At 42.4% G+C, this 12,512-nt stretch overlaps 1 protein-coding gene and 1 long non-coding RNA gene across 2 annotated transcripts; one reads left to right on the top strand and one right to left on the bottom strand.

Annotated features, from left to right (window-relative positions):
• Positions 1-397: 397 nt before the first annotated feature.
• On the top strand, positions 398-4,406 carry LOC108113970. The gene is made up of 3 exons (XM_017224686.2): positions 398-801; positions 863-1,904; positions 2,129-4,406. Exons 1-3 carry the CDS (start codon positions 726-728, stop codon positions 4,290-4,292), a joined length of 3,282 nt encoding a protein of 1,093 aa, XP_017080175.1. The 5' UTR covers positions 398-725; the 3' UTR covers positions 4,293-4,406.
• A 3,891-nt stretch (positions 4,407-8,297) lies between these two features.
• LOC108114026 lies at positions 8,298-10,546 on the bottom strand. Its single transcript, XR_001772729.1, has 3 exons — positions 9,445-10,546; positions 9,102-9,286; positions 8,298-9,034 (listed from the first exon to the last, which is right to left on the bottom strand). It is a non-coding gene; the product is annotated as an uncharacterized LOC108114026 (long non-coding RNA).
• Positions 10,547-12,512: the final 1,966 nt, after the last annotated feature.

Genomic DNA, 12,512 nt, shown 5'->3' with positions numbered 1-12,512 from the left:
ACCCTTGATGGAAAATCAATAGAACCCACCAAAACCAGCCCACCGAAAGGAGTCTTCCTTGTTTTCTCAGTTGTCCTTTTAATTTATACCAACAAACAGCAAATAGAGTGTGTATTTTTGGAACAGACATCGGGCACGCGATGATAGCTTCAGTTTCTGGCGCCCCACCGCCCACATAACAAGTTTACCCGACTGCATTAACCCACTGCCAAAAGCGAGTGCAAGGACTGCCCCCACTGAAAACAAAAAAGGAAGGTTAACGCTGGATTGACGAATTTTAAATACCCTACAGGCCAGGAAGTAAGGGGGTTTACTTACAAAAAGTATATACAAAATCATATTTATCCTTTTAGTTGAGGAAAATCAAAGAAGTTCCACTTTCTAAATTGATTGTTAATATTGTTAAAATATTGTTAAAAACTGAATTGCTTTTCCTTTTAGTCTCTTAAGTGGCACATGGACTCATATTACTAGTAATACCCCTTCATAAAAATACCCAAACTAGCTTTGTTTACTCCTTGAATGGGGCTCGTTGTTGCCAGGACAACCCGCTGGCATTCCAATGCAAAACAAATCGAATTTCGGCTGTCGGTGCTTTGAGTTCGAAGGAATTTCAGTGAGGTTCCTGCACAGCCTTGGTGTGGTGCTTCACCGAGTGCTAGGATTCCAGCCGACCTTTGGTATCTCTGTTTCTGGTCTGCAAAGTGGAAGTGCAATGAACTGACATGATTACGGGACCGGAGGCCAGGCAAACGCACAGGTTATTGGACTTGAAGAAGCAGCAATGGGCCAAGGAGAGAGGTCAGTCCAAGACATGGCTTTATTAATAAATATTAAATCAAATATTTTATATTCGAAACAGAGGAAATAGCTCGCATGGATGAGATGTACCATCATCAGCACACCTCCCACCACAAAATCGAACGCACCTCCATTCGCACCTACTACTCCAACTTGGATCTCAGCCAGACTTCGACCTCGAATCAAACTTCCAGTCATTCGCGACGAGCTAAAGGTCCGGATATGCAATTGATCCTGCGACAGCCGGAGTATAGGCAGGGCAACCAGGCCTATATGAATCAGCTTGAGCGGTATATCGATGATCTGGATGTGGATGCCGATGCGGATTATGAGGACGAAGATGAGTCCATGTATCGCAGAACCCGAAGAGGGAGCTATGCTCCTGGGATGACATCCCGTCAGTTGCAGAATCCTGCTCGGTATGCCGAACTAGTGCCCACATCTCTACAAACGGCCAAGGGAAGGATGCAGAACTCACGTCAGGAGGCGCAGCAACACTTGAAGCTGCAACACCAGCAACTTTTGCTGCAGCAACAGCAACACCAACAACATTTGCAACAGCAACAGCAACGCCTGCGGAGTCCCAGTTTGCCAGCCATAAGACAGAGGGTGAGACACCAGGAAAAGACGGGGAAACCAACTGACATTGATCCCGGCAACGGGCCACATCGATTAAACAATCCCCCGGGAGGTGCTGGCAACAACGCTGGCGGTGGGGGTGGCGGAGTCCAGGGACCTCCTGGTTGCCAGGAGGAGGATACTTCCGGCTATCTGAGCGATACACCCAAGAATCCCCACACCCCAGACATTTGGTTCAACGACGGTGCGAGTCAAATCGAGAGCATTAGTGGTATGGGAAGCGCCAGTGTCCTGGATGGCGGCAGTGTGGGTGCTGTGGGTGGGGGTGTGGCTGGCTGCCGTCGCCTTCGGCGATCGATACAGGCGGGTACTACAGCTGCACCAATTCCTGCACCGATTTCCATGCCCATACCGCATCAACCACCCCCGTTAAATCCGCTGGGCAAGGTATACACCATCAAGGGACGACGTGTGCCAGGGCAGGGATATGAGCCACTCGCTGCCGATGGATACATGGCCGATGGGTGAGTAACCAAGTGACCCAATCACACAAAAACAACAAATGTCTTAACTGCAATTAAACATGGAATAATTAAACTGGGTAACCAATATAAATAACTTAATGGCTTTTCATAAAGGAGTTATTATTGGTTAAAGTTTATTGCTCCAGTTTTATTATCAAAGTTAAGTTTAAGTTTAATTTAAGTTTAATCTACTTAAAGATATGTTTTATTCAATTTCCTTATAGCTGCTGCTATGTGCCTGCACCTCCCAGCTCCTCCAACATGAGCATGAGCCGCGATGTCTCCACTTCTAACACTTACCAGGTTCACATTGGCAATCCGGAGCAGAACGATTTCTATGTCCATGAGCAGCATGAAAGGGAACGGGCTCGCTGGGCCAACTTCAATGGAGGAGCTGGCCATCAGGCACCCCAGCAGCCACCTGGATGGCTCAGTCGCGGAATGCATGATCTCAAGGACAGCGAGGACGATGTCCAGTCTATGCAGTCATCCTCCACATATCTACGAGGTCAGAATGCCCCACTAGATGCTCATACTCTAGCCGAAAGAATGGACAAAAGACGTAAGGCAGCCGAGTATCACAATGCCATTAAGAAGCAACTTCACGAGCGGGAACTGATCCGGAAATGGGAACTAGAACGCCATCGGCAGGAGGAGCAGATCGAGGAAGAGCGCATCCGCAGACAGAAGCAATTGGAGCAGGAACGTCTGGATTTCGAGAGGAGAACTCTTCTGGAACGAGAAGAGGCCCAGCAAAAGAAGCAGCAAGTTATGCTGGATGCCATACAGAAAGCAGAAGTCGCAGCCAAATTGGAGAAACAAAAGAAGCGAATAGTTCGCCAGCCATCCAAAGTGTCCCAGGAAACCGAGGAGGAGGAGTCCGAGCTGCTAAGAGTGCAATCCGTGGAGGAGGACGAAGAAGAGGAGGTGGTGGGAACTGCTGCAGGAGAAACATCCCCTCAAGAAGAAGAGCCATCTAATACACCACGAGCTGCCCCTCCAGTCGTCACAGAGGAAAAGGTACTGATAGGCACACCCATCAACCTTCGACGTACCATCACGAAGCCCATTAGACAACCCAAGGATACTCAGAAAGAGGAAACCAAAGGACCAACTCAGACCAAAAAACAACCTTCTTTCCTGGGCGAAGACAAGGAGAACATGGCGCTGCTGATGCAACCAGCTACTCTCATACCATTGCCGGTTACCAGTGATATTTTCGGCCTGCAAAATGCCATTGGTAACCTACAGATAGCCACTTACTTTATGCAACAACCCATACAGAAGCTACCACAGACATCTGGCTCATACTCAAAGGCCACGATGACCCATCGTACAGATACCTCTATATACACAGAGGATGGCTATCAGGCGGAAAAGGAGGAAGATCCCCTAGAGACTGCAAGATCTGGTAGGACGGATTTGGTCACCGCCAGTGGCTGCTTTTCTCCTGACTCTTTAGAGGTGGATGTGGCTCCAGCTTCAGTGCCCGAACAAGACAAACTCGCACTGATACCCCTTAAGACGCCTTTACAGCTGGGGAACAGCTTAAACAGTTCAGATGACAGAGATGCCCACAACCACGAACTGGGTCACCAGGCGGATGTGGAAACCCAGACAGAGTTGCCCTTGAATTGCGATCTCTGCCTGTTCCACGATAACTTCTATAAGGTTTTGCTCAAGCGGGAGGTTTCCACCACCACCACAACTCAGACATCCAAGTCTCAGACCCAACCCGCTAAGGAATCTACTGCTGAAAAAGATCATGAGACCACGACTACTACGACTACCACCACCACAACCACATTTAAGGCTAAGAGTAAGGATAAGGAAAAGGACAAGAATCTGAAGAAGAACCAAAACAAAGACAAAGACGCCAACAAGATGGACGATAGACCAAAGTGGGGTGTCAATCGCCCGGTGGTTCAATATGTCAAGGCCAGCGATCGGGATCCCTTTTGCCTGAGGAAGAAGAAAAACCATCCTAGTACGGCCAAACCACCAAGATCTTTGTCCATGGACTCCCGTTTGGATAGTGTGGCGGCTTTGCCCGAAGATCGTTTAATAAACCTCGCCGGAGGACCTTCATCTGCTGCAGGGGAAAAGGAAGAGGAGGGCTTCCTCCTCAAAGCCCGGAATGTATGCACCGAAATCCTACCCATAAAAACCGATGACAAGGGTCGCATTTTCCTGAACTTTCGCGAGGCCAGTGCCATTATGAACGAGGACGAGATCAAGGATAAGCTGAGGCAGAAGTATTTCAATTTCGGCAGGATTCTTCCCCGCAGAAACTGGGCCTCGGCCACCCAGCATGCTCTGCCCTTCAGTGCGGTGACCACAGCTCCTCCCCAAGCCACGGTGGGAGTGGGCGATTTGGCGGATGATTGAAGTCAACTTCAAATTATTTAATGACCAGAAAACTTTTACAATGCATTAATATTAATTCGTAACTAGAACGACTGTAAACCCTTTATGTAAAACCTTTAAATATATACATTTGTATTGCAAGCACCAAAACCTGTAAAATGGAAATTTTTAATGCTGTTTCTAATTGCCAAACTAAGCCCCTGAGCTGCCTCTTAACCGCAGTTAAGAGTAACAAATTATACTTTGAAGAAGACACATAAAAAAGAAGCAAAGTTCTAAAATACTTTTAAAGGTGTAATGGCTTGCTTAACATACTCCTAGCTTAGCTACTTGTTCTAGTGAAATTCCCAGTCCGTGAGAAAGGACGACTGAGATTTTTCGGGTGCCTAGATGCGGCGGATTCCTCGTCAGGCTTTCGACCAGGTCTATTAGCAACATTGTTGCCAGGGCTTAACGCTCTGAAAGCCACAAATCACGCAAATGTTGCCACATTGTTCACGGCGAGCTGCTGGGCGAGCTTTGTCTTGCTGATTTCTGGCCAAAACTGCGGGTCTATATTGGTTGGTATCTGTGGATATTCGGGGTCGGAGTCTGTTACACTTTCACAGAACTCAAAATGTCGTATTTCACGCATTTTTACGAGCGTTCGCGTAAATTTATGCGAAAAATCATAAATAACCTGGGCATAAGCTGCCTTCCACGTTCATCGAATCCTCGGCAAACAAATTTTTATTTGCCTCAAGAGGCGTTCCTTTCGGTTTCTGCCAGTGTTTCTGTTTCTGTTTTTTTTAGCAAGTGGGCGCTGCATATTTCTGTTAATTAACGCATTTTGTGCGTTGTGTAACTATGAGAGATCTTTCGGCAGTTATTCTGTTTGTTGCGATCCGAACTCCACACGTAACAACAATGCAGCCATTGAGGTTTATTTGCAAGTTCTCTAGCTCCCAAAATCAAAGAAACGAAGCCAAGGCGAGGTCGGTCGGCTTTATGCCTCCCCCTTTTTCGCCACCCCAGCAAGTACAACAACAAGTTCAATGCCTCGGAATTAAAATTGACCTTAAGTTCTTGGCTATTTTGCAGACTTGGTAAGGGGAGTTATGTGAAGTTGTTGAGTACTTTGAAAAAGTTAACTTCGATATTGAAAATATGTTCCTCTTTAACTTAAGATTTCACCTTTCGAATTACTGAATTTTCTTCAATTTAAAGGTTGAATTTTATATACAATCTCTAAATTGAAACTTCCTTTAAGTAAGGGTATCCCATTTTCGTTTTAACCGAAAGACAGAACTATTTTTTGTCGCTGGCTAAGGGCAAACAAAGCCAGCCAGCATAATGGCAATAAAAAGTTCTCATTCGTGTTCTAGTTTCGCAGCAACAAGACGGCAAATTGCATGTGGATGCCTTTGAATTCGAGTTTTTGGCATGGCTTTGGTTGGCTAGGTGGCCATTTAACAGAGGGAAAACCATGGGGTGGTATGGCCGGAAAAATTGCATTACCAATGTCACGTGAGGTAAAAACCAAAAAATAGAAAACTGAAAAAAAGCAGACCCAGAGGCGGCAATTGTTTGTGCCGTCACCTTGAACGTATGCCAAAATCAAAGAGCGACCCCGTGATTAATGACACTTGATTAGGAATTCAAACCGAAAGATCTGCATTTCTTGTCAGCCGAACGTTATTTATTTACTTAGCTAACCCGTTAATGGCGGGACCCTCTTGAACTACAAAACTCTGACATAATTAATGACACTCGATGTGAAGCTAATTTCGAGTAATTCAAATCGATCAAGGGGATCTTACGACTGTCTGGCTTACTCTTTTGCATGATTAATGATTCGAACTAAACAAAAATACAGATCAACTTTTGCAACTGTTTTCTAATTGTTATTTTGCCAACAGTTAGTTTTGCTGTGACAGTTGCTCAAGATTTTCTTTTCAAAGAGTTTCCATTTGTCATTTATTTGAGGCCCTTCTGCGGTCACTTGAGGATCATTTGCAAGGCAGCTGCTGTTGCTGTTGCTGCCGTTCGCCTTTTAGATTTTTCATTCTTTTGTTTTAATATGCAGACTGCAGCCTGAATCCAGTAACGATAACCGAACACAGTTTGACGGACTGAGCCCACCTGAGGTTGTTCTCGAGCGGAAATCACATCGACAAACACCACATAAACTATAAAAATTGTTTATTTTCGATTCAAGGCATTGCACTGTATCAATGTCCATAAATTTGATTATTTCTCTCTGCCCAATCGCTGTACTGGTTTATGGATAATTTATGAATGTCTCTCGCCTGGAATGTGAGTGGAATATGTTAGGAAATTTTCAATTTTCATTGCCTTTTCAGGCTTTTCTTGTACTTGAATTTTGTTCACATTTAAATACAGAATTTGTAGCCATACTCTATTTCCTATACTCCGACTTACCTAAACTTTAATGAAGTAAGACAATTTGTTAGCCATATGAAGAGAAAGAAATAATTCCATTGCATCTGCGCTGTGCGTTCCCCAAGGACAGCTGGAATATCTGTGTACTTTTTTGTCATGGCCACACTTGATTAATTCCATAAAAGGATTACGAGAGTCGGCCGGTTATTAGATAACTTCCGCATAAGGATATCGCCGCTGATGAAGTCATCAGCGTGTCCAAAATGCTGAGCAGGAAATTGACATTTATCACACTTTTACCTTTTACCTCCTCGCTCGAACGCACTATTTACTTTTCTTTTTTTTATTTGCGCACACGTCCTGGCTTCCTTCCTTTCTTACTTTTTATTATACTCCGCTATATATATATATATATATCGGGTGCCAGACAATATCCTGTTCCCATTTCAATTGCCATTGTCTGAGAGATTTTTGGTCTTTGTCCCGGGGATTCGTTTCGGGGCCATCATTATCATAATTAATGTGACTTAATCAAGAATAATGTTCGCCAAAGGAACAATCTAATCAAGTTATCCCAGGCAACCCCTTTGAGAAAATAATGCGGTCAACCGCAGGAGTTGAGAGAAGAAAGGAAAGGGTTGAAGGTCAGTTGGGAATCGAAAACTCAAAGACAGAGTCTCCTACTTTGCATACGGGCAATAAAACTGAAGTTTTCTCTGTTAAAGATTTATGTAGCATGCAAAAAGGCATTAAAAGGAAAAGATATCATTTATATAAATACATTTTTCCAGCCCGGCTTGAAGTTGAGAGGACTATAATGTTTTCGGGTGCCCATATGTCAGTTGATATCTCAACCAGATTTCCTCATTATGCGTGCATTGTTGTGGTCGTTTTCCTCTCTCTCTCTCTCTGTCTATCTCAGCTCCCTGGGCGACATTCGCACGAATCGTGTCCTGATCCTTATCGGTAGCCATGGTCCTGCTACCAGGAACTAGGCCTCAATGTAATGTCCCCGAGAACTGCATGACTACTGCTGCTGCTGCTGCTGCTTCCTATCGTCGCACATGTTGACACATTAATGTCCTCGATCCGTGCGTGAGGCCACTGGCAGATCCTAATCGGCGTTACTAACTGGAATCGTGTTGAATCTCACAATAGATTGCATTAATTTTTGGGGGTTTTGTTTCATACAATTAGTACGGTTTTCCTTTCTTTCTTTCTCGGGGGTTGAGATTGATTTCGAATACGCAATATGCGGGACTTCCTGATCGATGGCGATCCAGATAAGTTACTGTTAGGTGTGAAAAAATAACATACACGATTGCGTTTTTATATGGATTTACACTTAAAACAAAGATTCAAACTTTAATATTTTAAACAAATAATAATGATTCTAATAAGTTTATAATGTTTAAGGATGGACGTGAAAGTATTTTAGGAAATAATTCCCAATTTAAGCTGGAAAAGACTTAGAAAAGTCATTCAATCTTCATTTTAATAATTCTATAAAATTTCTTCAGATAAAACTTCAAAAACTTGTCTTAGTGTAAATTCCCGCCGATCACCGCTGAATCCGTGATTGAATTGTACTTTTTCCTGGCCATACCCGAGTTGTATTTCAAACGGGCGTGGTACAGCTGCTCCCAAAAAGGCATAAACAAATCATAACAATTGCTGGTGGTGGTAGGACATGTAGGATCCATGATCCATGCCCAGGGAGACTCTCACACACGGCAGCAATTTATCATCCACTAAACAAGCCAAGAGATGAAGGCTCAAAGGAGCGGGGCAAACGAAGGAGAAAAGGACTTGCCATTGTTAGGCCAACAGCCTTTGTCTTTCCCTCGAAACGAAGACGAACATTAAATTGGAGGTGTGTGCGCCATATAAACATTAAATTTTATTTAGATGAGAGTCGGTCGGGAGAGGTTCTTGTTTTTTTTATGGGTGTCCTGATTTCCAACTGTGTGTCTGATTATTGATTATTCTCCTTCGCCAGTGCACCTCAATAAAAAATGAATTAGGGCATCGGGAGTTTTGTTACTTTTTTGGTTTTTTCGTTTTGATTTATTATCATATCGTAAATTTCTAGACTCTAAAAAATCTCTGTTTCTCTGTCAAATCTTTAGATTCTCTTCCTTGAATAGCTTCGAAGTTATATTTTTCCCAGCGATGGCGGCGCCTTCGTGTTCTCCATTCACTTTTGAGGGTTTTCTTTTTTGTGTTGACTTTCCTTGACAACGTTTACTTCCTCACTTAGCACCTGGAATCGGGACACACATCTCCATCGCCACTAGTTTAGTCCAAATAAAATATTATTTGTTTAGTATTTTTGGTTTCTTCGTTTCGCTTTGTTTTTTCGTTTTGTTTCGCTTTGTTTTCTGTGTCGAAAAACCAAATTTTAATAATGTTAATTTGTTGCCTTTCATGGGACCTGAGATTTACGACCTCTTCTCCAGTATTTTCATCGCTCGTATTTGGCTTTGTTATTTTCCTCGCAGTCCTCGCCGTAATTATGCTAGTAAGTTGCAGTGTGGAAGGTGTGGTTCAGTTTCTGTGGCTGGCTGGGTTCTCATTTCTCTGGACTCGAATTGCGTCGAAGCAAAGAGGTGCTGATTGCTTGATTTGGGTGGCTAAATGTGAAATGATATAATTGAGAGAGATGGAAGTTGATTGTCAAGCAGAAGGATAAGAAAGTTAAACTAAATCCTCTCAAACTACTCCTCTTCTACCCTTTACTAACCCCCTATTCCTCCATCACAACTTTACCAAATGAGATTAAACAACTTACTTTGGTTCCAGTTAGTCTAAATGCTGCTCGATAATAGCTTCAGCCTCCTCTGACGCATTAGCCATAGTCAATTATTAGTTCACACAAGCATAAACCTAAGGCTGGAGGAAGATCAACAACAAATTTTTATCACATTTCCGCATAAATCCATAACACCCGTAAAAATATGATGAGTTTGACAAACAACAGAGACGAGAAAAGATGCGTAAATGAGGGGGGCAATCGCAGGGGATATATACGAGTATGGGGGGAGGAGAAAACTCTGAAGAGAGTTCGAAATCAATTTGCATATTTTGGATGATGACAAACGCTGTGGTGGGTCCGAATTTCTGAGAGACTTCCGATGCGGCGTGAACCGAAAAGCGTGTTAATTTTCACTGTGCATTTTATATGACTGGGCCATATAGGAAAGGAGCGACTGGAGATCGAACGTCTTATGTTAATAGGCGGATCGCAGCCATTCAACGCCCCGAAAGTTTCACCGCTTGAAATGTGCTGTAAAGTTGTTAATTAAAACCAAGAAAACCAAGAAAATCCACCCAGACCCCAGCTGAGGACCACACAGCAGCAGCAGCCTCGCCAGTCTCATCTCTGAGTTTTGGGGATTTCGTTTACGGATTCCCACCAAGACCTGTTTTCATGTCTCGTCCGCTCTTTTTACTTGAATATTTTCTCTGTTGTTGCTGTTATTGCTGTTTGGCATGTGCGTTTGTTTTTTGTTATCGCTTTCAAATGCACTTGCTGCTCGTTTCCAGATATTTCAAAATTTGAATAATTTTGCAAACGGATTCGTACTCGTTTTTTGATTGATATTGCCAGTCAACCTGCACGGCACGGCACTCCTGCGGGCCAGCGAAGGTAACACTCGAACTCAAACTCGAATCAGTCAGGAAAAAATTAAGGAAGTTCAGTTTTAGATAACGAAGTTGCAAATACCCTTTAGTTGTTAATGAAATATGTATTTGGGGATATAAATTTAAGAAGTTTGATAAGTTATTAAGAAAGTATTTTCACAGAGACTCCTTATTTGGGTTGATAAAACTAGCTAAGCTGACGTAGACCTGACTAAATTCTAGAAAAAACAATAAAACCCCCTATATATAGGGTATAATTAAAGCTGGTTTTGCATCATTTTGGTTTTGGGGTTATCAATCACACATAGAAAATTTCGTTGTTCGTTTGCCGTTTCAGTGCTGTTAGATGAAGCGCGAGTTTGACTGACTACGCCTGGCCAAATGTTAGTCATTAATTACGGCCAGAGATCTAGCAAATGATCGGAGCGATGATGAACCGGCGACTCATCATCGTCATTATTGACAGACCCTCCCCAACATCCCCGCCAAACATGTTCTTTAAACTTTGGCCTTGAATCTTGGCTCGACTTGTCTTGTCTTTGCCATAGGATAGGTTTTTTTTATTTTTTTTGGTTTGCACATTTTCAGATGCACCACCCCAAAAACCCCCTGCCAACGGATTATTCACATAATTGTTGCCGTTGTTCTATTCTTGTTTTTCTTTGGTTTTCGTTTTTTATTTTTCTCGTTTCAACGTTGTTTATATTTAATTGCTAAAAACTATAATTCTGTCAAGTTTATTATGAAAATAATTATAATGCACGTTCTTAGCCATTGTGAGATGGCAGGGTTTATCTGAGTGCGCATATCTCTGGCTCTGGGCTCTAAGCCAACTGAACAATGGTCGTGGCCTGGCAGATTTTGCGTTATAATTACCTCGGCAAGAACAAAACAAAGTCACTAACTAAGAACGCACACAAAAACACACACTCAGTGTTCTTAGTACAAGAATTTGTCCATTGGGTCATTGGGTTAGTGTTAAGTCATTTTCATTGAAATTAACGGCCAGCGTGAAAAAATAAGGAGATAGTTGGGTTTTTCTTCAAGTTGACACAGTTTGCTGTCTATGAAAAACAAGAATGAGTTATGGCAATCAACTGAATTATCTCAAATGTGATTGGGAAAAAAGTTGAATAATAAATATAATAAAATATAAAGAAATGAAGAAACTTTACTTCTCTTTAATATAACCCACACTTTCCCATAAATATCTTTGTAACCACTTCCCAAGCAAGATCCACTCCTTTTCTTGTTTCCCAAAGGCCAACCCAGGTTGCTCTATAAATCTAACTTCGTTGCCACCCAAAAATTATTTAAGCAAATAAAATTTGACATAAATTGCCTTTTTGCCTGCTCTGCCCTCCTACTTGACACATTTTCCGCTCGTTTTTGGCATCTCAAACATTTGTGCAAATTGCCCAAGAAATTGTGGCAACATAACTGCTTTGAATAGTTTCCCAATCCTAAAGGTCCTCCCTTCGATATATTTATGGCTGGACAGGACCACACCCCTATCGTTGTCCTTGTTACCGTCGTCCTTGGTTCATTGTTTCGCGAAAAGGCATTTGTCAAAAGTCAAAATATTTATTGAGATCAACTGGTTTTTTCTGGCTGTGGTCAAGAGCGCAATATCTTTCTGTAACCTTAACCGTATCAGGACCCTACCCGTAACCCAAAACACAGCCACGACGACGTGTGCCAAAAAAACAACAACAACAACAAATGATGGTAGAGGGCAGCAAAAATGCAAAATAAGAGAAAAAATAAGGAAAATAAAACGTTTCTGATAAATGGTATGAGCGTTAAATTTTGTCGCTTTTGGCTGATCTAGATAAATGCATTTGAATTTGCATGTTTTATTAAGAAATTTATTAACACACACACACCCCCAAAGATACGGATTCGAATGCAAATGCACTGAGAGAAATAATCTAAAACATTTATAAATATTTCTTATGATAAAAACAAAGATCAAGTTAAGGGTGAAGTTACAGAAGAAGAACGAATTGTTCTTTTTCAGAATGTTTATTAAAAGAATTTTCTTTTAGCATTTCTCTCAGTGTATAACCTGGAGCTGGAACGATCTTGCCAGCTTTGTCTGCGTTTGCTCGCGCCGGACTTCGTTATAAATTATGCACTTAAGTTGAGGGTGTATTCATTATATGGATAAAGTTCGACTTGGACTTGAACTTCGTTTTGGGGAATTTCTGCTCC

Source organism: Drosophila eugracilis, unplaced genomic scaffold (assembly GCF_018153835.1).
Source record: "Drosophila eugracilis isolate 14026-0451.02 unplaced genomic scaffold, ASM1815383v1 contig_2154, whole genome shotgun sequence".
In the NCBI taxonomy this organism is placed as follows: Eukaryota; Metazoa; Arthropoda; class Insecta; order Diptera; family Drosophilidae; genus Drosophila; species Drosophila eugracilis.
Note: the sequence above shows the minus strand (reverse complement) of the source record. Positions and strands in the feature narration are given on the sequence as shown.

Bases quoted from the DNA above. Each gene is read 5' to 3' on its own strand.
- LOC108113970 (XM_017224686.2), top strand. From the start codon at position 726: ATGATTACGGGACCGGAGGCCAGGCAAACGCACAGGTTATTGGACTTG. The intron at 802-862 runs GTCAGTCCAAGA...TATTCGAAACAG, and splicing joins GCAATGGGCCAAGGAGAGAG to AGGAAATAGCTCGCATGGAT. The intron at 1,905-2,128 runs GTGAGTAACCAA...ATTTCCTTATAG, and splicing joins GATGGATACATGGCCGATGG to CTGCTGCTATGTGCCTGCAC.